General features: G+C 38.9%; 1 protein-coding gene across 1 annotated transcript in view; it reads right to left on the bottom strand.

Moving 5' to 3' along the window:
* LOC124789160 (caltractin-like) overlaps positions 1-27,411 on the bottom strand; it is a 191,309-nt gene that overhangs the window by 97,626 nt on the left and 66,272 nt on the right. Inside the window, exon 3 of the mRNA XM_047256455.1 lies at positions 12,528-12,677. Within this exon, the coding sequence (XP_047112411.1) occupies positions 12,528-12,677 (150 nt within the window). The remainder of the gene's footprint in view (positions 1-12,527; positions 12,678-27,411) is intronic.

The raw sequence follows: 27,411 nt of genomic DNA, 5'->3' as shown, positions 1-27,411 counted from the left end.
CCTGTCTCTATGTACTTGCTGCCCCACCAATTGTTCTGCCTTGTCATTACAACCTGCAGTGGGATAAATAAACTCTCCAATCATCCTGCCCCCATTGCAACTGGGATCAGAAGTGGACAGTAGATTTGTGCTAACGTCAACAGCCATGGCATACAGCACTATCAGCACACTGGGGTAAGCACAGCAACTGTTTTTCATTTATTTTCTTCTTGTGCATGTGTAATGTGAATGCACACATTGTAATTTCTTAGGTCATAGTGCTCCCTGTAAGGAATCGGGCCTTAGTGACATGTTCTACATGCCATAGGTGTGGGCATTAGGTTAGGCCACGTCATGAACGGACATGTCTATGAGCAGCTGTATGTTTCGGTAGTGTTACTGTTGGCTTCTTTTTCTGTTGCGCCCTTTTTGTTTCTCTTGTTGTGTTTTCTTTCTGTGTACTAGATAAAGTCTTTATAATGACTGAACAAAAAACACAAGGGGTTACTGCACAGGAGAGATACACTGTTTGTCAAAGCATGTGGCTCAATTGAGAGCAAATAATTTAGCTGCTCCACCCTGGATTCAACTATTGGTGGCTTAGTTAATTCTTTTTCAGACAAGACAGCAAAGGATACACTACTGTTTATAGATAACCTGTTTACAGCTGCAAAGTTGGGATTTTGGATGGATGAACAGTTGCAAATGATCAAATTGCAGTTGAGAGGGGAAGCTAAAACTTGCGTGGTGCACCATGAGAACCAAAGAGTGCCCAATCTTTTAGTGGACACCGTGATGATCTGGTACACTGATATCATCATTATTTCCTTTTGGGCCTTTGTCCCACTCCAATGCAGAGTTGGCCGTGTTGCTATGGGTTTTGGCAATGTTGTTAGGATGCCCTTCTTGTCACCACCCTGTGAGTCACCAACCAGCGAGTCGTGTAACTGAGTTGGGATGTGGGAACCAGCCTGGTATTCACCTAGTGGGATGTGGGAAACCACCTAAAAACCACATCCAGGCTGGCCGGCCCTCATTGTTAATGTGCCAGGCGGATTCAATACGGGACCAGCATGCCACTCGAGTCCAGGTAGCACTGCATTAGCGCTCTTGGCTAACCTGGTGGCTCTGATCTAGTACAGTGATATAAGAGGCAAAATAGCTGCAGATACTACTGCAAACAATTAATTGGGGCATCAGTAACAAAATGTTCTGTTGCGAATTTTGTAGGCCTGAATAGAATACAAAAGATTATGGTGATGGTGATGCCTGTCAATTGACAGACAGCAACAAGACAAATAGTATCATTCTGCAAGGAATGGAACAAAGGGTGACAGATGCATTTCTAAAAGAACTGCCACCTCATGGGTAAAGAGAGGTCTGCACTGAATCTCCTAAGGACTTGCCTGATGCCATGGCACAGCAATGGCACTGGAGGAAACAAATATGGTAACAAGAGTCCATATGAAATGCTATTGTTGTGGATGTTCAGGTCACATTTGAAGAGAGTGTTGTCAACCACAGTGTCAGAGATGTGGGAAAGTGGGATACTGAGAGCAAGACTGCAGAGCTAAAGGGCTGCACAACACATGGTAGATCTCAGGGAACATTGTTCCATCTGGAGAAGACTGTTAGTGACATACTGCCATGAGGTTTGTCTCTCATGAGGGACAAACCAGTTAACTGCATGCAAAATCACTAAGGATCAATTCACATGATAAAGTATCACATGGTACAGCGTAAATACTTTGGATGAATGTGGGAACGGAATTACCTTTAAACATTTTATGTGTGGTAGAACTGCTGGAAAAAATGACAAACTAAATAAAGAGTGGTGTTTTGGGCTCAGGAGTGTTGTACATGTACTCGAAATAGATGGTGAACAAGTACCACCTGCTGGTATTGTTAATTTTGGAATCGAAGATGTAAGTTTCTCTAAGGGATTGTTAGTTACCGATTTAGATGCTAGACAGAATAAGTTTGGATCTTAGCTATGAGTAAGCCACTAGTGCAACTGCATTAAGTGTGGAAGTAGAATATTTAGAGGGAACAGAAAGGTTTGCAATGGAGGAATTACTGTTGGAATTTGAGGACTTATTTAATCCTCATGGCCCGTAACCAACAACACAACGCAATGCAGAATTGCTACTGGGAGTCAATCACCTGTGTACCATAAGACATATAGGGTGCCCCATCACCTATAACTGGGGAATTGAGGAATTCATTAGCCAGCAATTACATGATGTAATGTTTAGTAAAGTAACAGCTCAAGGGGTGCACCTGCTGTAATGGTGACAAAAAAATCCTTGGACAGTATGAATAAATAACCCCATTAGTTGCTGAAAGATTTAGTGTGAAATCCCACTTCTGTTCAACATGCTTATATTTACTGGTCTTGGCAAACTGTGTGAATGTCCATGCTCTTAGATGTATGACAATTCCTGATCAATGTGGCAATGCTCCTTTCTCCATTTCTGCTCTACAAAAGTGAGGTGTTATAAATCCTTTAATACTTAGCAGATCTATATTAATGGTCACATGATGCTCAGAGGCAGATTATGTCAACTGGGTTTGAAGACTGACTTGTCAATGCAGATATGTAGTTCGCTAATTTTACTTCTCAGTCCTCAGATATTTTGAGGCAGTAAAGATATCTAGAATTTCACAACTGACTGACATAAAATTGGGCTGAAACAAAATTTCTGTGAATTACTGAAAATTTTTAACCAATAACTGTTGGTGCTGATGCAGGATGTCAGAATTATGTTGTTAAGTTTCTTTCTCAAACTGAAGGTTTGGTTTGATCCTAACACCTTTTAAAACTTTATTTATTTCCGTCTTTCCTATCCTTAAAAAGATGCTGCACTGACACCTGTAACCACTGGTGCTTTACTACTCATGACAGTGCTTCCACCCTTAAGTGTTCCTGCTGCTCGCTGTACACCAAGTATGGACCAATCGGGTCACCCTACCAAGTAATTACTCATTAAGAATACCAGCCATTGGACAGCCATTAGACACTGTTGTTCAAACTGGGTTACCTTACCAGAAATCAGAATGGAATGTACATACATGTAAAATATATTTTCAGGTAATTTTCAGAAATAATACCAGTCTGAGATCAGATGGATCGGATCTTCCAAAGAGGGCAGGCATGTTATGCCACAGCTTTTTAATTTAGCATTGTAATCTATGGCCAAGCAGAAGGGAGGCTGTCACAGCAGTGTGATACATGAAGCTACAAAAAGGCCGAGCTAAATCGATGAGGACTCCACCGTGCTCCAGCAGGACTAGTTACCGTATTTCCAGACTCAATATGATTGCCTGGGCTGGATTATAGCCAATACAGCAAACTGCAGGTGCCAGATTGTCACTGTGATAATCTGTAAAGCCATATGTCCAAGCCTGGCACCGTGCCCCTTCCTTGGCCTACTTCAAAAAGAATGATGTCCTGCATAAGATGGATGGAACAAGCAACCATAAATACAACGTGTTCCAACTATGCGATGTCTCTCAGTGCCTGTAGCTAGAGGTACACAACAGCACTTGTCGACCTGATCTACATATACATTTATATGATTACTCAGCAATTAACAATTAAGTACTTGGCAGAGGGTTCATCAAACCATCTTTAAGCTGCTTATCTACTGTTCCACACATGAACAGTGTGCAGGAAAAATGAACACTTAAATCTTTCCATGAGAGCCCTAATTTATTTTATTATGATGATCATTTCTCCCTAGGTAGGTGGGTACAACAAATTATTTTCACACTCTGAGGAGAAAGTTGCTGATTGAAATTTCATGAGAATGCCCTGGTTTTGATGAGTGCCATCCCAATTTGTGTATCATATCCATGGCACTCTCTCCCCTATTTTACATTTATACAAAATGAGCAGATCCCACACCGCTCAGAAATATTCCAGAAGAGGGTTGACAGGCATGCTGTAAACAGTCTCATCAGTAGAGGTTACATTTTGTAAGTGCGCCAATAAATTGCAGTCTTTGGTTTGCTTTGCCCACAGCATTATCTATGTGATTGTGCCAATTTAAGCTATTCATAACTGTAATCCCTAACTATTTAGTTGAATTTACAGCCTTTAGATTTGTATCATTCATCGTGTAACTGAAATTTAGCAGATTTTTTTAAAGTGCTTATGTGGATGCCTTCACAATTTTCATGATTCAGAGTCAATTACCACTCTTTGCACTATAAGGATATCTTGTCTAAATCATTTTGCAATTGATTTTGATCATCTGATGACTTTACATGATTCTAAATGACAGCATCACCTGCAAACAATTCACGAGGGCTGTGCAGATTGTCTCCTAGATTGTTTATATGAGATATGCCACCAACTTACTGCTAGTAGACACACCTCTGTTAGATGCAGGCTACAAGCTGCCCCTATCCCTGATGCTATGGGGAGCTGATCAGGTGCTTCCCAGTCAGGTGGCCATATGCTGGCTGAATTCTACCAGCCATCCTGGAACCACTACGGCCTTTAGGCCTTTATATTCTTTAGGTGCAGTAAATATGTCAGCCTTTAATCAAATGTTAGGCCCAGAAATCTCAAAGGTCTTTTAAATTTGAGAACAGTGTCCCTCATTTTAAGAATGGTTAGGTTAAAGGAGTAACAGGAATGATTAAAATAAACACAAATATATTTCTCTGAGGGAAATTTAAAACCTGTGCTGTATGTCCACCCCTTCAACTGTCTTTTTGTTAATCACAGCTAATGAATATTTCTTGCAATGTTGGAACAGGAGTAGACTATGGCAAACTCACCTGCACACATCAGACATTGAAAGAGAGACGTAACTGTAGACATAATGCCATTTGTTGCTATAGCAAATAGAGTCACACTTAAAACATGTCCCTAAGGGAAACTATTCTCAATTTGCTCTGAAAGAGCATCACTGAATTGACAACCAAACGACCTTCTGGAAAGTACGGAGTGGGTAGGCATCCTCAGAAACCCCATTTTTGGAGTTGTCAGATTAGGTTATGCTTCAAAGTAGTGTCATTTGAGAACAGTGTCCCTCATTTTAAGAATGGTTAGTTTAAAGGAGTAACAGGAATGATTAAAATAAACACAAATGTATTTCTCTGAGGAAAATTTAAAACCTGTGCTGTATGTCCACCCCTTCAACTGTCTTTTTGTTAATCACAGCTAATGAATATTTCTTGCAATGTTGGAACAGGAGCAGACTATGGCAAACTCACCTGCACACGTCAGACATTGAAAGAGAGACTTAACTGTAGACATAGTGCCATTTGTTGCTATAGCAAATAGAGTCACACTTAAAACATGTCCGTGAGGGAAACTATTCTCAATTTGCTCTGAAAGAGCATCACTGAATTGATAACCAAACGACCTTCTGGAAAGTACGGAGTGGGTAGGCATCCTCAGAAACCCCATTTTTGGAGTTGTCATATTATGTTATGCTTCAAAGTAGTGTCATGGGCCCTCTCAAAATCTAATAATATATCTATGAGGTGTTGTCAGCAAAGGAGAGATTGTTGTACTCCTGCTTCCACAAGGGTCAGGTTGTCGAGGGTTGAAAGATACCTCTTAAACCCACAGTCAAACCAATTAAGTAGTTTCTGCTCTTCTAGGATACAGGTCAAATGTTGATTGACCATGCATTATAGAGTCTTTCCAAGACAGCCAGTGAGTGCCACACACTGGTCTTTTCCTGATTTCAAGAGTAGTACAAAATTTACATCACCCCATGAGTCGGGAAACTCTCCAGTCAGCCAGATTTTATTAAAAAGAAATAAGATGATTTAGTTTGCTTTCTTTTGAGGTGCTGTAACATACTGTAGTGAATTCAGACTTAACCTGGTGCATTCTTCTTGATCTTGGACAACACACATTCTAACTCCCCGCACAGAAAAGAAAAAAGGGGTATTTGTATTCCTTTGTGTTGTTGGCATCGATTCCAACCATCCTTCTAAATTAATGGGCGATGACAGTGGAAAGTTGGATCCTGGTTTGCAGTGGCAGTGGTCAAACTCAAGTGCTTCAGTTGCCTGTTGCGATTTCTCCAGGTGTATGTCAGAAACACTCTTACTTCAGAACAGCAGTTATCAGTGGACTGACATGTTTGCTAAATATCCTCCTCATGGAGGTTGTGAGTTTTACAGCAGGTGGTTGCCATTTGAGCCATCATAAGGCTGTGCATCTGGCCCTTGTTGTGGAGTAACAATTCCGCTATGGGACTTTATGGCTGTGAATTTGGCCTGAGGACTTTAGGATATATGCGTAGGTGGCATAGTGGATCACTCTTGTAATGCAATCAACCCAGTTCTGGATGCTGTCTCAGTGTTCAAACAGCCAGTTGGCTATAGAGCATCCAGTTTGCTCAGCTAAACATCAATCGTGGTGCCTTCCTTTAAGAGATTGTTCCATGTGAGAGGTAGGTCCAGATGGGAAGTGATCACTGAGCATTTCCCATTATGCAGCACCTCCAAGAGCAGGAAAGCAGAAACTAAGGTCTTTCTACCAGAATTAAGAAGACATACTCTTCTTACACAATGAGGCTTTCAATTACTCGAACACTAGGGCAGGTAGGTGTAGGCCCCCATAGCATATTACATGCATTAAAATCTCCAACAGGTAAAAATGCCAACAAAGGGGAGAAAATTTAGAAATTTTACCAGCATGTTCTCCTCTTTACTCACTTCCTGGTTTTTGGCTTTAACTGACAGTTGTGTTGCAATAAAAAAAGAATAAATAAATAATTACTACTAAATATTATTACATATGCATATGAAAACACTTTTTAAATTGATATAACATGATTGCATTATTAGAAAAGTTCTGTGCTTATATGAATTTTTTAGGCTATCAGACTTCATTTCTTACTTCTTCAATTGTAGCTTCAGGCAGCGGACTCCAAGTACACCAGTGCTTGTCATAATTAAGAAAATCCTCTTTACTTGGTTTCACTTCACTTCAATAAGAAATACTTAATACTGGTATCAAAATTTCTTATTTCTTTCTTATTCCAAACATGTGTGATACAAAATACTTGTAGCCCATCATCCTCCGCACGACACTACTTAACAGAACTTCTACATACACGAGAATGTAAAAATAAAATAATGTAAAACAAAAATTAATTTTTTCTTTTTTTTCTTTTCTTTTTTTTCTTGCCACACTATCATATTTAACGTCTTTGCCAATGCTTATGATTGATTGGGGTTTTATTTTTTATTTATTTATTTATTTTTAACACTGTGGGCCCTGAGCCACAGCGCATGAAGCTCTACCACAAGGCCTAGCTGTTTTTTAGCATATTTTAATTTACTACAACTCTTAAATTGTTTTTGTTATAGTAATGACATTACCCGTATTGAAGAGCCTGAACTTTCTAGTTTGAAGCTATGTATAATACTTTGTTCTTTTAATTAATATTTGCTTTCATGAAACTTTCAATTATAGCATTGTTTTTGAAAAGAGGAAAAAATTGGTCAAAGATATATGCACTTAATGCTCAGAAGTAAAACTACATTATTTTAAACAAGAATTTTAATAATTATTTATACTGCTTGTTTTATATACAGTAACCTCCTTTGGCTTTATTTTAAGATGCAATTTTGGTCTTTGTATGATAAACTTTGAAACACAATAGTTTGCACAATGCCACTTTGTATTCACTACACTGGTAGCTTGTGTCTTTGCACCACACTTTCCCAGTAAGCTTTTTGCCTCTCAGAGAACACACTACACATTGTTTTTGCTTCTGTTTCTTGCCTATTTCTGTCTCAATCTTTTCCAGAAAATGGTTTCCAGTTGATAGTCTGGAGAGTCCCGAGGTATCAGGTTAGGGTTCCAGATCTCTGCTGTCTGCAAGACCTGCACAGATAGTTGTCATAAACTGTGATGTTCTGAGACATCTTCCAGTTACCTTGTTGTACAATATACTTGAATTTATTATCACCATTAGTATTATGTGGAATGACTTCTCCACCACTTCTCAGTTCGATGCTCAAAAGCCCCGTATGATAGTCTTTGGTCTGATAAGTCAACACCCAACTTGGTTTTATTACAAACCACCACACAAGCTGATTTTGACTTCTCTCTGCCTCTCTTATCAATATACATCACAATTTCATCAGTGTGCCTTGTACTTATCATGTGCACATTTCTTTTGTCCTTCCAACAGAGTGCCAAGATATTTCCTTTACGCCCCAAAATTTGTTCACTTCGCTGAAGTTTCCGATCTTTTACAGCAGAAGGCAATCCCTGTCTAGATTTTCTTGTAGTTCCCACAAGAGCAGCTTCCAGTTCTGAATTGTATTGTATTTGTAAAAAACTGACTCGTTCCACGCCCTCGTGAACCCAACACAATTGGACCTATGGAACATGAAAGCAAATCAAATCAAGCAAGGACTGGACTGGTGTACCATCTGCCTGTAAACAAAGTGTAACCTTTTCCTGACAGATTCCCAAGCAATGTCTTTACGGGTGTCACTGTGTCAGACTTCTCACCCGCATAAACAGAAAAATCCCAGACATAACCTGTCTCTGACTCTGACAACATGTACAGTTTTATACCACATTTATTTGGATTATGTGGCACGTACTGTTTGAAATACACACGGCCACAAAATCTGCACATTTCATCAATTGTAATGTTTTGAGAGGGTGTATATGCTCGCTGGAAATTAGCAGACACCATATCCAGGAGGGGTCTCACCTTGTGCAGTGAGTCATAGCCACCTTCTCCTTTTTTCTTAGCAACTGAATTGTCACTGATGTGAAAGTTTCTCAAAATAGAAATAAACCTGTCACAGCTCAGGATGTTTGGACAGAAATTACATGACACAACAGGATTCTTAGACCAGTGCTCTCATATATGGGGTCTCACGCTTACACACATATGGACTACAATTGCCAGAAACTTTCTTATTTCTATGAGAGTAACTCCTCTCCACTTTGATAGCGAGCAGGTAGGGGAAAGGGAATTTGTACTTTGGAATTTCCTCATGCTTTGTTGTGCATACACATTAGTTTGCTGCTTTATATGATTTACCATACTGCTTGTAAGTGAACACAAAAAGAAGTGTAGAGGTGTGCTGTTCTGGTATAAACTGGTAAGGTTGCACTTCCCAGAGTGTCCTGAGAATGTATAGATATTTGGGACATGATCAGTAGTCGTCCAGCCTTCCTCACAAGGGAACCTCCCCATTGCACCCCCCTCAGGTTTAGTTATAAGTTGGCACAGTGGATAGGCCTTGATAAACTGAACACAGATCAATTGAGAAAACAGGAAGAAGTTGTGTGGAACTGTGAAAAAATAAGCAAAATATACAAACTGACTAGCCCATGGGCGACATAGGCAATTCATGGAGACAGTTAGCTCACGAGCGCCGTGGTCTCGTGGTAGCGTGAGCAGCTACAGAAGAAGAGGTCCTTGGTTCAAGTCTTCCCATCGAGTGAAAATTTTACTTCCTTTATTTTTGCATAGTTATTATCTGTCCGTTCGTTCATTGACGTCTCTGTTCACTGTAATAAGTTTAGTGTCTGTGTTTTACGACGCATCGCAAAACCGTGCGATTAGTAGACGAAAGGACGTGCCTCTCCAATGGGAACCGAAAACATTTGATCACAAGGTCATAGGTCAACCGATTCCTCCACAGGAAAACTCATCTGATATATTCTATATGACACTGGTGACGGCATGTGCGTCACATGACAGGAATATGTTGTCGACCCACCTAACTTGTACACTTGGCGAATGGGTAAAAAGATTCTTCTACCTTGCCCGATTTAGGTTTTCTTGTGAATGTGATAATCACTCCCAAAAAAGTGATGAAAACATAAGAGTTTGTCACATCAACTGAAAATAAAAAATTAAACTTTTCACTCTATGGAAGATTTGAACCAAGGACCTTTCGTTCCGCAGTTGCTCACGTTACCACGAGATCACGGCACTCCTGCGTTTCCGATATCCTTGATGTTGCATATCATCCCATGAACTACTCAGTTTGTATTTTTGGTTATTTTTTCACAGTTCCACACAACTTCTTCCTGTTTTCTCAATTGATCTGTGTTCAGTTTTTCAAGGCCTATCCACTGTGCCAACTTATAACTAAATCTGAGGGGGGTGCGATGGGGAGGTTCCCTTGTCAGAATCGGTATGGTGCAAAGTTCTCGGTCTCACACTCACCCTTGGTCGTCCACGCACTTCAGGTGTGATATCAGCAGCAACAATGACAATACATGCTTCTGAAGAACTTGGACGCTTGCTCTCCTCATCTGAATCTACCATAAAAGTAGTATTTGCAAATAAAATCACTTACTACAGTAGTTACATATTGAAAGCTCTTTCAATTGAAATCTGAATAAAAATATTGTGTATTTTGTTATCTGCATTCCTTACCTGAAGACTCAGAGCCTTCTTCTTGAATATAGTCTATGTCATCATCAGAATCAAGCAAATCCTCATCCTCTGAAAAATCAACATCACTTTCTTCAAACTCGCACGATAACTCACGAGCGATTTCATCATCCGTCAAACCACGCTTCGCCATGACAACGCAAAAAAAAAAAAAAAAAAAAAAAAAAAAAAAAAAAAAAAAAAAAAAAAAAAAGAGGAAGGAAGAAGAAGAAGAAGAAGAAGAAGAAGAAGAGAGAGAGAGAGAGAGAGAGAGAGAGAGAGAGAGGGGGGGTGCTGCTCCCTTGTCCATCCCGCACCATCTAGTGTCAAATACTTCAACTATAGCCTCTGCCGTGCCTCCCAGACCACTGGGAGCCCTAAGAACGCGTAAAGGAATGAAGGGGAAGGTCGAGCACATGCGCCCGTAAAATTGCTGATTTTTGGGCTGGTCAGGCACACCCGTATTTTTACGGGCGTCAGCTCCTAAGTGTTAATAAATCTCAATTTTACGATATCCCTGGGGGTCTTTCACCATGTACTTACACACAGTTCCCTGTCAATCTACCCAGTAGAATGTCCATTTTCTTGGAACAATGCCTTTAAGTGGACCAGTTCTTCTGACAAAATATCTGTGTTTGAGACTGTTGAGTTCTTTGGGCAACTGTCTTAAACACACACATACTCATAGTTTGCTATGGATTATGACAACCCGATGCAAGTAAATACTAATCAGTACGAGTGGGCTTACATAAAAATAAATGCGCCACACAGCCAAAATGTCCAGGAAAGGTAGACAATCAACTTTCTCTATTTCCCTAGTGAATTTAATTTTCTAATGAATGTAACTGAGATTATGTAAGAACTCTGTTCATTCATCTTCTCCATGAGCCCACACTATAAAAGTATCATTTACATACCTCCAAAATACAGTTGGTTTAAGGGCTACTGATTCTAGCAATCTCATCAGGGGAGCAAATGAGCCACGTGTAGTGACCCTGTCAGTCTGCTCAAAAAATCCTTGGCTGAAACTAAGAAAGGCTGAAGAAAGAGTCTAGTGCAACAAAGAGTTATGTCCACCAGAAATTTATTACCTGTTAATGAAAAGATTCTGCAAGATTGACATTTGTGAAAGGTGATACTATATCATAGCTAGCTAAATGGTCTGAACTGATTAGATGGTGAGCCCTTAGTTTATTGACAAAATCGTTTATGATGTGACTATGCTTTCTAAACAGATTTCAGGGTCCTCGCCAAATGTCTGAGATTTTTTTGGATGCAAAAGGTACATTCTTCTCTTCTTATGACAAAAGAAAGATTTTGACACAACAGCTGTGCCTTGTTACAACAAAATGCTTTTACTTTAAAACATGCATGATCAGAAGGACTACCCTCCAGTGCTCTCTGTTAGATGGGCGTTTTCACTGCACAGCGGCCCACACAAAACACTGGGTGTGATTTTTTGAGGATTTGTGGAAGCGATGTTGTTCTCATGAGGAGCTAGGGATATAGAAATCCACTGATACAGACCACTGAGCCACGACAGGTTCCTCATTGATAACTGTATTGCCTCAACAACCATCCACACCACTGGCATGTAGCACATAGTCATGCTAAGGGTCTTTAATAGAGGTTTGTAATGCCCTCACATTTTTGGAAGGTTAACATATGGCCTCTATTCCATATGACACACAACATTCCACTGCCACACTGCATGGTGGTCACTAAAAGCATATGGTTACAAAGAACTAGTGTCACTCACCAGCCCTACATAGACTAAGCTCCCTGAGATGCTCACTATTTGGCACGACCCCAGAGGCACATGTGACTTATTGACTGCCACCAACATGGCGAGCTTTATGTTCTAATATTTGATAGTAGTACTAACTCGCAACTCCCGAAACACACACACACACACACACACACACACACACACACACACACACACACACACACACACACACACAAACAGTAAAGCTATCTACCAGGCATCTCGATAAACAGAAAAAAAACTAATAATCAGAGGTCTATAACATGATCTGGAGGGGTTAAGTATATGCAGATATTCTATAATTAAAGAAAACGAGACAGTAAAGAAAACAAGACGCTAATTATAAAGTAACACACACAATTGTTTGTTCTCTAATTTTTCAGACGTACCTTAAGCTCTTTTGTTGCAATCTTTCCTGTGCCCTTAGTGTCAAACAAGTGGAATGCTTCCAGCATATCTGCCTTCTGTTCCTTTGTTAGCTCAAATGTAGTTCTTGATCTCTTATTGAAAAGAGACTTCAATGTTTTCTCAGAAGAAGTCTGCAGAAATACTTTTGTGAAAATTAATTATTAATAGTTAAACAAGAAATGGTCATGTAAAATAAAGTTTCTGGTATATAGGTTGATGTTAAATATGGGTAAAACTGTCTTCAACCTGAAGATTGATTTAAAAACTGCACTTCTTTACTAGGCATGGACCAACAAATTAAAAGGGAACCTACAGTTTGGTACTGACTGTGAATCATGAAGAAACTTCATTTTTCACATTTATACATCACTGTATAAAGGGGAAAAAAGGTACAAGTAATAGAACAAATCCTGTCATTGAAAAAGCATTATGGACTCAGTGCATTGATAAGCTGATCAAGAAACAGTTCATATGATCTGAACTTCATACTATCCTCCCTGTTGACAAAGTCTCCACTATTGCTGTAATTGAATGATTAAATTAGATTAGATTAGATTAATACTAGTTCCATCGATCATGAATACGATATTTCGTAATGATGTGGAATGAGTCAAATTTTCCAATACATGACATTATTAAGTTAATTTAACAACATACTTAAGTTAATATAACAACTTTTTTTATTTTTTTGTGTTTTTTTAAATTTTTTTTCCTTAATTTATATCTAAAAATTCTTCTATGGAGTAGAAGGAGTTGTCATTCAGAAATTCTTTTAATTTCTTCTTAAATACTTGTTGGTTATCTGCCAGACTTTTGATACTATTTGGTAAGTGACCAAAGACTTTAGTGGCAGTATAATTCACCCCTTTCTGTGCCAAAGTTAGATTTAATCTTGAATAGTGAAGATCATCCTTTCTCCTAGTATTGTAGTTATGCACACTGCTATTACTTTTGAATTGGGTTTGGGTGTTAATAACAAATTTCATAAGCGAGTATATATACTGAGAAGCTACTGTGAATATCCCTAGATCCTTAAATAAATGTCTGCAGGATGATCTTGGGTGGACTCCATCTATTATTCTGATTACACACTTTTGTGCAATAAATACTTTATTCTTCAGTGATGAATTACCCCAAAATATGATACCATATGAAAGCAATGAGTGAAAATAGGCGTAGTAAGCTAATTTACTAAGATGTTTATCACCAAAATTTGCAATGACCCTTATTGCATAAGTAGCTGAACTCAAACGTTTCAGCAGATCATCAATGTGTTTCTTCCAATTTAATTTCTCATCAATGGACACACCTAAAAATTTGGAATATTCTACCTTAGCTATATGCTTCTGATTAAGGTCTATACTTATTAATGGCGTCATACCATTCACTGTACGGAACTGTATGTACTGTGTCTTATCAAAATTCAGTGAGAGTCCGTTTACAAGGAACACTTAGTAATTTTCTGAAAGACAGTATTGACAATTTCATCAGTTAATTTTTGTGTGTCAGGTGTGATTACTATACTTGTATCATCAGCAAAGAGAACTAACTTTGCCTCTTCAGGAATATAGAATGGCAAGTCATTAATATATATTAAGAACAACAAAGGACCCAAGACTGACCCTTGTGGAACCCCATTCTTGATAGTTCCCCAGTTTGAGGAATGTGCTGATCTTTGCATATTATGAGAACTGCTTATTTCAACTTTCTGCACTCGTCCAGTTAGGTATGAATTGACCCATTTGCGCACTGTCCCACTCATGCCACAATATTTGAGCTTGTCTAGCAGAATTTCATGATTTACACAATCAAAAGCCTTTGAGAGATCACAAAAAATCCCAATGGGTGGTGTTCGGTTATTCAGATCATTCAAAATTTGATTGGTGAAGGCATATATGGCATTTTCTGTTGAAAAACCTTTCTGGAAACCAAACTGACATTTTGTTAGTACTTCATTTTTACAGATATGTGAAGCTACTCTTGAATACATTACTTTCTCAAAAATTGTGGATAAAGCTGTTAGAAGGGAGATTGGATGATAATTGTTGACATCAGATCTATCCCCCTTTTTATGCAAAGGTATAACAATAGCATATTTCAGTCTATCAGGGAAAATGCCCTGTTCCAGAGAGCTATTACACAGGTGGCTGAGAATCTTACTTACCTGTTGAGAACAAGCTTTTAGTATTTTGCTGGAAATGCCATCAATTCCATGTGAGTTTTTGCTTTTAAGCAAGTTTATTATTTTCCTAATTTCAGAGGGAGAAGTGGGTGAGATTTCAATTGTATCAAATTGCATAGGTATGGCCTCTTCCATTAACAGCCTAGCATCTTCTAATGAACACCTGGATACTACTATATCCACAACATTTAGGAAATGATTATTAAAAATATTTTCAACTTCTGACTTTTTGTTCGTAAAGTTTTCATTCAATTTCATGGTAATACTGTCTTCCTGTGCTCTTGGTTGACCTGTTTCTCTTTTAATAATATTCCAAATTGTTTTAATTTTATTATCAGAGTTGCTGATTTCAGACATGATACACATACTTCTGGATTTTTTAATAACTTTTCTTAATATAACACAGTAGTTTTTATAATGTTTGATAGTTTCTGGGTCACTATTCTTTCTTGCTGTCAGATACATTTCCCTTTTCCGGTTACAAGATAATTTTATACCCTTAGTAAGCCATGGTTTGTTACAAGGTTTCTTACGAGTATATTTAACTATTTTTTTGGGGAAGCAGTTTTCAAATGCATTTACAAAAATGTCATGAAATAAATTATATTTTAAATTGGCATCAGGTTCACGGTACACCTCATCCCAGTCTAACTGCTGTAGGCTTTCCCTGAAATTTGCAATTGTTAAATCGATGACTGAACGTACTACTTTGGAGGACTGGTTAGTATTGCTGAATGGAGCTATGTCATATATTGTAACTAGCTGTGCACCATGATCAGAAAGACCATTCTCAACAAGCTGATCATTTAACTGGTTAAACTTATCTTGGTCTATAAAGAAGTTATCTATCAGTGAGCTGCTATCCTTTACCACCCGAGTAGGAAAATGAATAACGGGTGTCAAATTGAAAGACCGAGTAATACTTCAAGGTCATTTTTCCTATTACCCTCTTTCAGAGAATCTACATTGAAGTCCCCACAAATAATAATTTGCTTCCCCCTGTCTGACAGATAGCACAACAAGGAGTCCAAATTTTTCAGAAATACACTGCTGGAAATTGAAATAAGAACACCGTGAATTCATTGTCCCAGGAAGGGGAAACTTTATTGACACATTCCTGGGGTCAGATACATCACATGATCACACTGACAGAACCACAGGCACATAGACACAGGCAACAGAGCATGCACAATGTCGCCACTAGTACAGTGTATATCCACCTTTCGCAGCAATGCAGGCTGCTATTCTCCCATGGAGACGATCGTAGAGATGCTGGATGTAGTCCTGTGGAACGGCTTGCCATGCCATTTCCACCTGGCGCCTCAGTTTGACCAGCGTTCGTGCTGGACGTGCAGACCGCGTGAGACGACGCTTCATCCAGTCCCAAACATGCTCAATGGGGGACAGATCCGGAGATCTTGCTGGCCAGGGTAGTTGACTTACACCTTCTAGAGCACGTTGGGTGGCACGGGATACATGCGGACGTGCATTGTCCTGTTGGAACAGCAAGTTCCCTTGCCGGTCTAGGAATGGTAGAACGATGGGTTCGATGACGGTTTGGATGTACCGTGCACTATTCAGTGTCCACTCGACGATCACCAGTGGTGTACGGCCAGTGTAGGAGATCGCTCCCCACACCATGATGCCGGGTGTTGGCCCTGTGTGCCTTGGTCGTATGCAGTCCTGATTGTGGCTCTCACCTGCACGGCGCCAAACACGCATACGACCATCATTGGCACCAAGGCAGAAGCGACTCTCATCGCTGAAGACGACACGTCTCCATTCGTCCCTCCATTCACGCCTGTCGCGACACCACTGAAGGCGGGCTGCACGACGTTGGGGCGTGAGCGGAAGACGGCCTAACGGTGTGCGGGACCGTAGCCCAGCTTCATGGAGACGGTTGCGAATGGTCCTCGCCGATACCCCAGGAGCAACAGTGTCCCTAATTTGCTGGGAAGTGGCGGTGCGGTCCCCTACGGCACTGCGTAGGATCCTACGGTCTTGGCGTGCATCCGTGCGTCGCTGCGGTCCGGTCCCAGGTCGACGGGCACGTGCACCTTCCGCCGACCACTGGCGACAACATCGATGTACTGTGGAGACCTCACGCCCCACGTGTTGAGCAATTCGGCGGTACGTCCACCCGGCCTCCCGCATGCCCACTATACGCCCTCGCTCAAAGTCCGTCAACTGCACATACGGTTCACGTCCAGGTGTCGCGGCATGCTACCAGTGTTAAAGACTGCGATGGAGCTCCATATGCCACGGCAAACTGGCTGACACTGACGGCGGCGGTGCACAAATGCTGCGCAGCTAGCGCCATTCGACGGCCAACACCGCGGTTCCTGGTGTGTCCGCTGTGCCGTGCGTGTGATCATTGCTTGTACAGCCCTCTCGCAGTGTCCGGAGCAAGTATGGTGGGTCTGACACACCGGTGTCAATGTGTTCTTTTTTCCATTTCCAGGAGTGTAGATGAAAATTTCCTGATGGGGACCTATATACAGTTACAATTATAAATGTGCCTTTATTTAATTTAAGCTCACAGGCACATGCTTCTATATGTTTCTCTACACAAAACTTTTTTGGTTCTATACTTTTTGCACAATGATAACTTTTGACATATATGGCAACTACTCCTTTCTCCATATTTTCTCTCATTACATGTGCAGAGAGCTTATATCCACTTACATTTACCTTATCCATATCAGTAACAATGTGATGCTCAGACAGGCATAGTATATCTATTTCATCCTCAACTTCTAAATCTTCTAAACAAACCAGAAGTTAATCTATTTTATTCTTTAAACTCCCAATATTTTGATGAAATATACTTACATTATTTTTAATTATACTTTTATGAGAACCTTTCCTTATTCTAACATTTGCAGTACTCTCCTGTCTGAATTTCTCATTGTGCTTAGGCCTAGTTCCTATACCAGTGGTCACATGGTGTTCAGAGAGGCAGATTATGTCAACTGGGTTGGGTGACTTTAATTCACCAATGCAATTACCTAGGACTGAGATACAACTTGGTGGAGATAAAATTTCTGGTGATTGGTGAAAATTTATAATTGACAGCTGTGATTGGTGATCCAATGTGCTGGAATTGTGCTGTTTAATTTCTTTCCTAAACTGAAGATTTGTTTCAATCCTGACCTCTCGTAGAACTTGACATCTTTCTGTCTTACCTATCCTAAAAAAGGTGCTGCTCCAACTGCTGTAACCACTGGTATTTTACCATTCATGGCAGTGCCTCCCCCCCTTAAATTTCCTGCAATTACCCCAGCCAGTTTCCCCTTCCCTTTCCTGTTGAGATGTAGGCCATGCCTGGTATAGTCCCACCTACTGAGAGAATCAACAGGAACCACACCAATATGAGCCCCCGCACCCGACCCAAGCAGCTGTTCCAACTCCAAATTAACTCTCCCAACAGAAGAGTTCAAATGAGGCCGGTCATGGCGTCTCAGGACAGATACAAATTCAACATTGGTGTGTCTCGATGCTGACGCAATCTTTACTAGGTCACACTCTATACTGTACCCAGGATCTCTGTCGATGCTGTTCCCTGGCCCTCCCACAATAACCACGGTGTCTTCCCTGGTAAATCCTTTACAGAGTGAACCTAAATCCTCTGTCACCTGATCCAGACTAGCACTTGGTTTGAAAAAATTTGTGACCTGGTATTCTGGTCCTAATTCCTCCTGCAGAAGTTGGCCAACACCTCTGGCATGAGAACTGCCTAACAACAAAACTTTCTTCCTTTTCGATGACTTTCCTACATTCTTTTTCAATTTCCTATTGAAAGCTTGTTGTGTCCTGTCTACACCTACCTCTGCTTGAGGCTCATCAGTTTCTAACTGAAGCAACAGGTCAAACTTATTTTTGACATTCACCACAAAACTGTCAGACTTAGTTCTAGGCCTGTTCCTTCTGTTACCTGTTGCCACTTCCCACCTCTCTTTGCCCTTCTCCCTCCTTAACCTGTCCAGATCTTCCCTAGCCTGATCTAGCTCAGCCTGAAGGGCAGCAATTTTCCCCTCCTGTTCCACTATCTTCCTATCTCTGGAGTATGAGTGGAGTATGAGGCACATCAGCTCTTTGACATATTAAAATTCATAACCGTTCCTTGAAGCAGATCTGCTGAAGATATTTTTGAAGTCTGGACTCATGATGAAGATGAACTTCCCCACTTCCTCCAACAGCTCAAGTTCTTAACACAATTGAAACTCATCAGGTACTTTTCCAAATCCAAAGCAACTTTTCTTTTGTGCTGATTCCATCACAACAAAGATCACTTGCAAAACTTAGTTCATATAAAATTAATCAATATAAAACAATACGTACCTTCTGACAGCACCAGCTGTTCCACAGCAAATGCTCCCATCCTCACAGTCTTGGAATCCATGGCTAACATTTTGCCCCATCGCTGAACCCCTCAACACTTACACCAAGAGCATCTCCCAGGTTTTCCTCTCCCAGAATAACCCCATAGATCTCATTCAGAAACAAATCTCCCATGCTATATCCACCTCTCACCCTCCAACTATTACAGCTTCCACATCCAAAAAACCCAAATGCATCCTCCTTGTTACACACTATAGCCCATAACTCAGATGCTGCAATAAATTACTCCACTGTGGATATTAATTTTTCAAATGAAGTCATGAAATGAGATACTCTGTTCCTGATATCCTCCCCATGATCCTCTTAACCTCCATAGCATCCTAGTCTAAACCATGTGACATTCTCTAGCCACAAGGTTCCTACCCTTGCAGTTGTTCCTACTGTAACACTTACCACATGCACCCACCAGTTACTCCATTCCCATTACTGGTAAATGCTATGATATTAAAGACAGAGCAACTTGAAAAACCAATCGTTTTATTTTATCAACTAACTTGTGTCCACTGTGTAGCATTTCATACAGGAATGATGCTAGACTGGGAGAGGGCATACATGGATACTGAAGAATTGTCCACCTTTGTTGGGGACACATAGTACCTAATTGCTGAAAATGCTGCTCACCATGACTCAAGAGACCTGACTGCCTGATGCACCACACAGGCGTATTTGGGTTCTTCCACCCTGTATAGGTTTCATGAAATCTGGATATGGGAACTTGCACTCCAGCACACCCTCAAGTCCCCAAACCCTCATAGACTCAGCCTCTGTTGACCCATTCCTCCTCCCCTTTATTCATAACTATCACAATTTTTCATTTTGTACGTCTCCTTATAATCCTTAATACTTTCACATTTTAATTATCATTCCCCTCCTTCTCATTTCAACCCCTTCCACCCATTTCTTAATTTGATTATTCATTTTTCTTCCTCTAACAAATCTTTACCTTTCACGTTGCCTCATCATCATCATCATCATCTATGGACATCTACCAGTGTACCATTTTTGACTTCCGATTGTCTCTAGTGCGTCTCTCCCTTCATGTTTGTCTCCTTTATCCTCACACCAGATGGGTCCCTTTCATACTGAGGTGGGAGTGAGCTGCTTTTACATTTTAAGAATCCCCAGACTATCCACATATCCTCCTTGAGGAAGGAACTAACAGTTCTGAAAACTGCGATATTGTATGTACTTTTACATGTATCTATTCACAGTGCGAAATATTTCTTCTCCTGAATGTAAATACTGGTCAGCAATTCCATCCTGTATTTTGTTTTTAAGAAGAAAAAAAAAAAAAACCTCAGGATTGACTGGTGATTGAAACACAGACCTCTGGATTTGCAATCTGAGACTTTCCGCTGAGCCACAGTAACACTCATTATGATCACAAAGTTACAATCTTTTACAATAAAATTATTGCAAGATAGGTATTCTATTTATGAAATAAAAAGAAAAATAATGTCTCAGTTAAACATACAGTAGGATAAGTATTTTACGAAGGATTCATATTTTACTAATTTATGAAATTAAAAAAAAAGATTGTGCACCAGATAACAATATTTAACTCTCACCTGAAATACTACAAAACCAAAGAACTTGTTTCATGGCATAGTGACATTCAATTAAGGAAGAAATAAAGTCTTCGGTTTCCTGATGATATTCTTTCTGTCAGAGATGACAAAGGCCTCAAAAGAACAGTTGAATGGAATGGATATTGTCTTGAAAAGAGGTTATACGATGAAATTCAACAAAAGTAAAACCAGCATAATGGAATGTAGAAATTCAATCAGGCAATGCTTACAGAAGTTAGATTAGGAAATGAGATGCTAATAGCAGTCAATGAGTTTTACTATTTGGACATTAAAATAACTGACAATGGCCAAAGCAGAGAAGAAATAAAATGCAGACTGGCAATAGCAAGGGAAACATTTAAGAAAAAGAGGAATTTGTTAACATATAATACAAATTTAAACATCACGAATTATTTAGGAATAAAGGAGACAACTCACCGAAAGGCAGAAGCACTGAGCCATCGATAGGCACACAAACAAAAGGTATGGAGCTTGCTAGCTTTGAGAATTCATGGCCTTTTTTATAGCAGTAGGAAAAACATACACACACTCACTCACATGTACATGCCTATCTCCCTACATTGTGCTCAGTCTACTGTCAGCTCTTCACTCGACCACATTGAATGTACTGGGGTACAAACACACACACACACACACACACACACACACACACACACACAATTGGGTGGGAGCTCGCAAGTTACCTGCTCTTCCCCCACCCCTCCCCCCAACGATGTGTGTGTGTTTTTCCTATGGCTACAAGAAGTAAGTGCATTCGGAAATCTAGCCAAGCTACACACCTTTTATTTGTGTGCCTAACGGTGACCCAGCGCTTCAGCCTTATAGTGAGTCATCTCCTTTATTCCTAAATAATTTGTAATTTTCAACCAGAACTTTCAGTACAAATTTAAACATTACGAAGGCTTTTTTGGAGGTATTTATATGGAGTGTAACATTGTACAGAGGTAAAATGTGGACAATAAACAGTTCAGGCAAGAGAATAGAAGCTTTTGAAATATGGTGCTACATAAGAATGTTGAAAATTAGATGGGTGGATCAAATAATTAATGAGGAGGTATTGAACAGAACTGGGAAAAAAATAAATCTATGGCACAACTTGACTAAAAGAAGGGATTAGTTTTGGGTACAACCTGAGACATCTGGGGATCATTAGTTTTGTAGGGATTAGATTAGAAAATAAGAAGAGTGTGAAGGTGAAACCTGTAGAGGGAGACCAATGCCTGAATACAACACGCAGATGCAAATTGATGTAAGTCGCAGTAGTTAAGCACTTATGAAGAGGTTTAAGAGTCTTACAAAGGACAGACTAGCACGAAGAGCTGCATCAAACCAATCTTCAAACTGAAGACCACAACAGCAGCATACTGAGTGTGAAACAAATAAAGCAAACAATTAAAAATAAATAAAATAAAAAAGAGAAGGAAGAAAAGTGACAAGAGACAATTACCGTATATCGATAGGCAGCCACACAAGTTCAGACAGTGTGGTACTGTTCCACTCCTGGCAAAATGCAGAGTTGAACAAAGGTTTTGACTGGTTACTGTTTCTCACTTAATGAGGCCAACTGTTGGTTTAAAGTCTGTATGTATTTATTCATTCACTAGTGTTCTGCCCTGGCTTTGCGTGGGTAGCACTAAATATCTACAGCCTGATGACGTGTGTTACGTAACAGTAATAAATTATATTCACGGGCCTTTCTCATCTACATCATGCTTTGCAAGCCATCTAATGGTGTGTGGTGGAGGGTACTTCTGACACCACTAACTGATCCCCACCTTCCCTGTTCCACTTGCAAATGGCATGTTGGAGAAGATCATCAGTAAGCATCTGTATTAGCTCTAATTTCTCATTGGGGTCATTTTGCAAGATGTATGTGGAAGGAAGTAATAAGTTGTCTGACTCTCTTGAAATTTCAATAGAAACCTCTCCTTGATGCACAATGTCTCTCTTGTAACATTTGCCACTGGAGTTTGTTGAGCATACTGATTAAACACTCCTGTGAAAAAACACACCACTCTCCATGAATCTTCTCTCTCTCTTCTATCAGTCCTACTGGGTAATGATCCGAGACAGATGAACAATATTCAAAAATTGGTCAAAGAAGCTTCTTTTATGACATTTCCTACAACGATGAGTTACATTTCCTTAAAATTATTCCTATGAATCTCAGTCTTGCATCTCCTTTTTCAACTATTTGCTTTATGTGGTCATCTCATTTAAGGTCACTCTGGACAGCTACTTCTAGGTATTTTTTTGGTAAATACTGTTTCCAGCAATTTGTCATCAATAGTGTAACTGTGGAGTAGTAGATTTCTCTTCCTATGCACATGCAATATGTTAGATTTATTTATGTTCACGATCAACTGCCAGAGACTGCGCCATTCATCAATCCTCTGCAGTCATTCTGCAAATCAGTGCTGTCTTCTGGCATTGCTACTTTCTGACAGACAACCGCATCAGCTGCAAAGAGTCTTAAAGAGCTTCTGATGCTTTCTATTATATCATTTATATACATTGTAAACAATAACAGCCCTGTCACACTCCCCAAATTACATTTACATCTGTTGATTTTGTTTCGTTAAGAGCAACATGTTGAGTTCTGTCTGTAAGAAAGTCTCGAATTAAGTGAAAAACCGACCAGGATGGAGGCATGCCTTGACAATATAATTAGCTTTATCTGTAGGAATCAAGTAGAGTGTGATACCATAAAATGAGGACTATCTGACCATGATGGCATATGGCTCAAAATTGGAAATCTGACTCTTGATGATACCAGGATGCTAACTACATATAGAGCTCTCAAGGAAGAGAACAATGAAGTAATGAGAAATGAACTGAGTAGAATAGAAGGGGCTAGAATACTAACCATCAACAAAGATATAAATGAGAACTTTTCTGCATTCATATATAATATAAAAAATACATTAGACAATAACTGTTCTCTTATCACTAAGAGAGGTAACCCTAGCAATATGCATAAACCACAACACACAAAAAAGTGGCACACCCCACACCTCAATAAAATCAGAATTCTTCTACTCACACTGAAGGACAAAATTGAAGGCAGTCAAGAAAACAAGAATAGGTATATAAACTTACGAAAAATATACAAATCTGAAATTAATACAGCAAAAATGAAAGCAAATGAAGAGTGTATTTTAAATTCTAAAAACAAATGTAAAGCTGCCTGGAACATAGTTATAAGTGAGATAAACATGGGAAAGGAAGAAATCAGTGCCCTAATGAAAATTAATTACACAGACGAGATAAAAAACACTTCATATAAGAATTTAATAACAAATTCCAGTGAAATTAGCTCTAAACAAGAATTTGAGATTTCCATGTACGTGTCACATATCACACGGTAAATGTATTGAAAATAAGATAATACTTTGCAAAAAAATTTGGTTGTTTTTGGGAGTAAAAAAATATTACAGATTGAAAGAATCCACCAGCTTTGTCACAAAACTGAAGTAGTAAAGTGATAAATAAAGTGGCTCACCCACGGCAAAAAAATTTCAATGTAAGGAAAAGGCAGTTGAGCAAAAAACTAAAACATCGAAGAAATACTTATTTCAATGGATATGTTAGAATTTATAAAATGACTAGCTTTTTACCTGTGGATTCACCCCCGTATGTGTTGTGATATACACTTACTACCCAACCAGTAATGAAAATAAGATTATATGTTCCAAATTCAAATGACAAACTTTTTACAAGTGTCTGTCACTTCAAACTGAAGTTGACAGAGTTTTATTCACGTATAACCTGGCAACAAAAACACTCACCTAATTTTGTGATGTAGTCCTTCACATTGATTTAGGGGAAGGGAAGGGGGTCTGTCTGCATTTTGGTGCCTAGAGAAATCTTATGAGCGAGTTTCTCTAAATAATATAGGTGACACCAGGCTTGTAATTAAACTTTGATGTTTATTGCACTTTACTTCTTTGCTCAAAAGTTTGAAATAAAATTGTGGCTTCTACTGATGTGGAGCCCAAGCAAATTTGGATATGTGTACAATAAACATGGTTGCCTTTGTAGCTCCAGCTTTTCTATTTTATAACCTATTATTAGATTTGTTGAATAGGTTAATTTATGATAAAAAAATTGAGGTTTTATTACTTTCCACATATTATTTGATTACAGATGCATTTGTAGAATGGTGCATTGTTTTCTTTATTTCGACAGCAAGCGTGTCACATACACTATTGATTTGTATAAGTCGTTGAACAATATAAGAAATAAAGGGTTACTTAACTTGTTGATTATAGTAAGGTTTTTTGCTCTCAACAATTACATGGTTTTCTGATCTAAAAGTACAACCAAATTATGAAATTAGTTTTTAACATAAGAATTTGAGATCAAAGGAAGTGTGCAGTTTTTGAACTTTTGCTACTGCAACTAAACGTACTACTGAGTTTTCTGCTATTGGTACTTTTGTATTGGACAATTTGGTTTAGACAAAGAAATCATATAATACGTATTTCAAAAATATGCAAAATCTGGCATCATGACAGTTCTTATTGAGCAATATTGAACATTTCATAATGTCCAATACATCACATATATAACACATATGTATTTATGATTCTCACGACCTGGTATACAGACCGAACATCACAAATAAGAAACAAACTGGACTTCATGCTTTTAAAGTATCCCAAGTCAGCTAAATAAATGAAAGAAATACCAACAGGTCGTAGTAGGGGTATCCTACTCCCACAGTACTTTTGTACCAAAAATGAATCATGTAAGTTGTATCAGACGAAAATACTCTCCTTCGGTACAACGGCATGTTCTTCGGTTTGCTTCAGGAGGAGACCGAGTAGATAGTATAACATGAAAAATATTAGTTCACCTTATTATAACATAGGTAAGAAGAATTACTTAACTTTGCACAACTCATTTCCACAGGAATATCATAAGTACTTCCAACTGTCGATGAACAATGACATATGACTTGATACAGACAAAATATAAGTCTCTCATTCAGATTATATCCAACAATAACTTTCACATAGTGCTCTGCCTAATACAGTGATCAAATAGCTGTCTTATTAGAAGACAGCATTGTCATCTTACTCGATGATCGCAAACTGAGCTGAATGCTACTACACTCAGCCATTAGTAAAAGATCCGTTGAAGCATAGCGAAACGTTTCTCAGCGTGGCTACACTGGTGGTGCTCATTCATCGATGCTGCTTGCAGTGACTATCTGTTCTTGCAGTTATATTGAGAGGTACCAACCTCACTTTGACACCTCGCTCTTCAGATGACATCACAATGTATATACCAAATTTGAATGAAACTGCTCCAGGTCTACCTGAGCTTTTATATCACCTCTGCCCTCAGCCGTAGGGGTGGGTTTCCAGATTGCAAGTGATAGCCCCCACACTTATAAAACATAGATGGTTTTTAGCAACACCGTTCTTTGTCCAGACAGTAAATGATATGTGTATCAAGTTTAGTTGAAAGCTGTTCATTGGTTTAGGAGGAAATGAGGAACATACCTACATACATTTTTGTAATATACAAGAGGCTATAATGGTACAGCTCCACCTAGATTCATATGAAATGTCTGATACCACCCTTTTTTTTATGCATCCGGGTGGTTTTCAGATGATTCAGTGCTTGCTGGAGACTTTCGTATGAGTTTTGGATGCTTTATTCAGTTCAATTTGCCAAAATACAGTTTATTATTTGTAAACACATATTTAATATTCTGAAAGGATGTATATTATTGTAATTGTCTATGGATTGTTGTCGTTAACAAAATTATATACAGGTTCCAAATCAAAAAACTAGTTGAGAAGTTGAAGTAATAGTATTTAGTAACAAATGTTAAGAGGCTGTGGAAATTTTGTCATAAGTGGGTGGCACCTCTAATTACCTTAACTGCAGATGATTGGTGGGTTGACACAGAGAACCTCATTATCTTGAGAAACGGCTTAAAAATTATTACTAAGTGATGTATTTTCATTTTTTATCTATTTTTATGTCCTCCTCTGTAATTAATATCCTTTGCAATTACATTTCTAATTAACTCTCCAATTGTTTACATCACACAACTTTCCTATTGTCAGAATTTGAAGCCTTACAAAATTATTACAGATGTAGTCAGATAAAGCGCGAGATTTGTACTGTCATTGAATGTTAGTAACCAAATCCAAACTGTAATTAATTATGTAGCTAACATAATACAAGAGACATTATTGTAATTAAAGTTCAGATCAATTTTCATATTCAAAACTAATGATAATACTATAAAAAATATGTCAATTAATATTGTATTTTATAACTTATTTGGCTGTAACATCAGTTTCTTTATGTTTTGTAAATTTTAACTGTAACATCAAAATTGTACAAAATTAATAATGGGTTATTTTGAAATTTATTGTTAAAGTTCTACATAAAGCAAAGCAGCGATGCTGCAAGTGTCAGTCAGTTAGTTGTTGTTTTGTCAGTCAGTCAAAGAGATCTGTGAAGTATGTCAGTCAGTGTTTTGTTAACATGACGAGTATACAGTTCAGTTGTCAATAAATTTTGTGAAGTTGGAAACTGTTATATTCTTTCATCAAATGAACTCCAGGCAAAGTTAAGTTAATTTAGGTAACATTCAAGAATAAAGCATCGTTACAGGTGTACCTATGAATCAAATGAGTTACCACAGGCTCATCCCTCAGCAGGTAATTT

The sequence above is a fragment of the Schistocerca piceifrons genome, chromosome 3 (assembly GCF_021461385.2).
Source record: "Schistocerca piceifrons isolate TAMUIC-IGC-003096 chromosome 3, iqSchPice1.1, whole genome shotgun sequence".
NCBI classification, from domain to species: domain Eukaryota; kingdom Metazoa; phylum Arthropoda; class Insecta; order Orthoptera; family Acrididae; genus Schistocerca; species Schistocerca piceifrons.
This window is presented reverse-complemented; position numbering and strand designations above follow the sequence as displayed.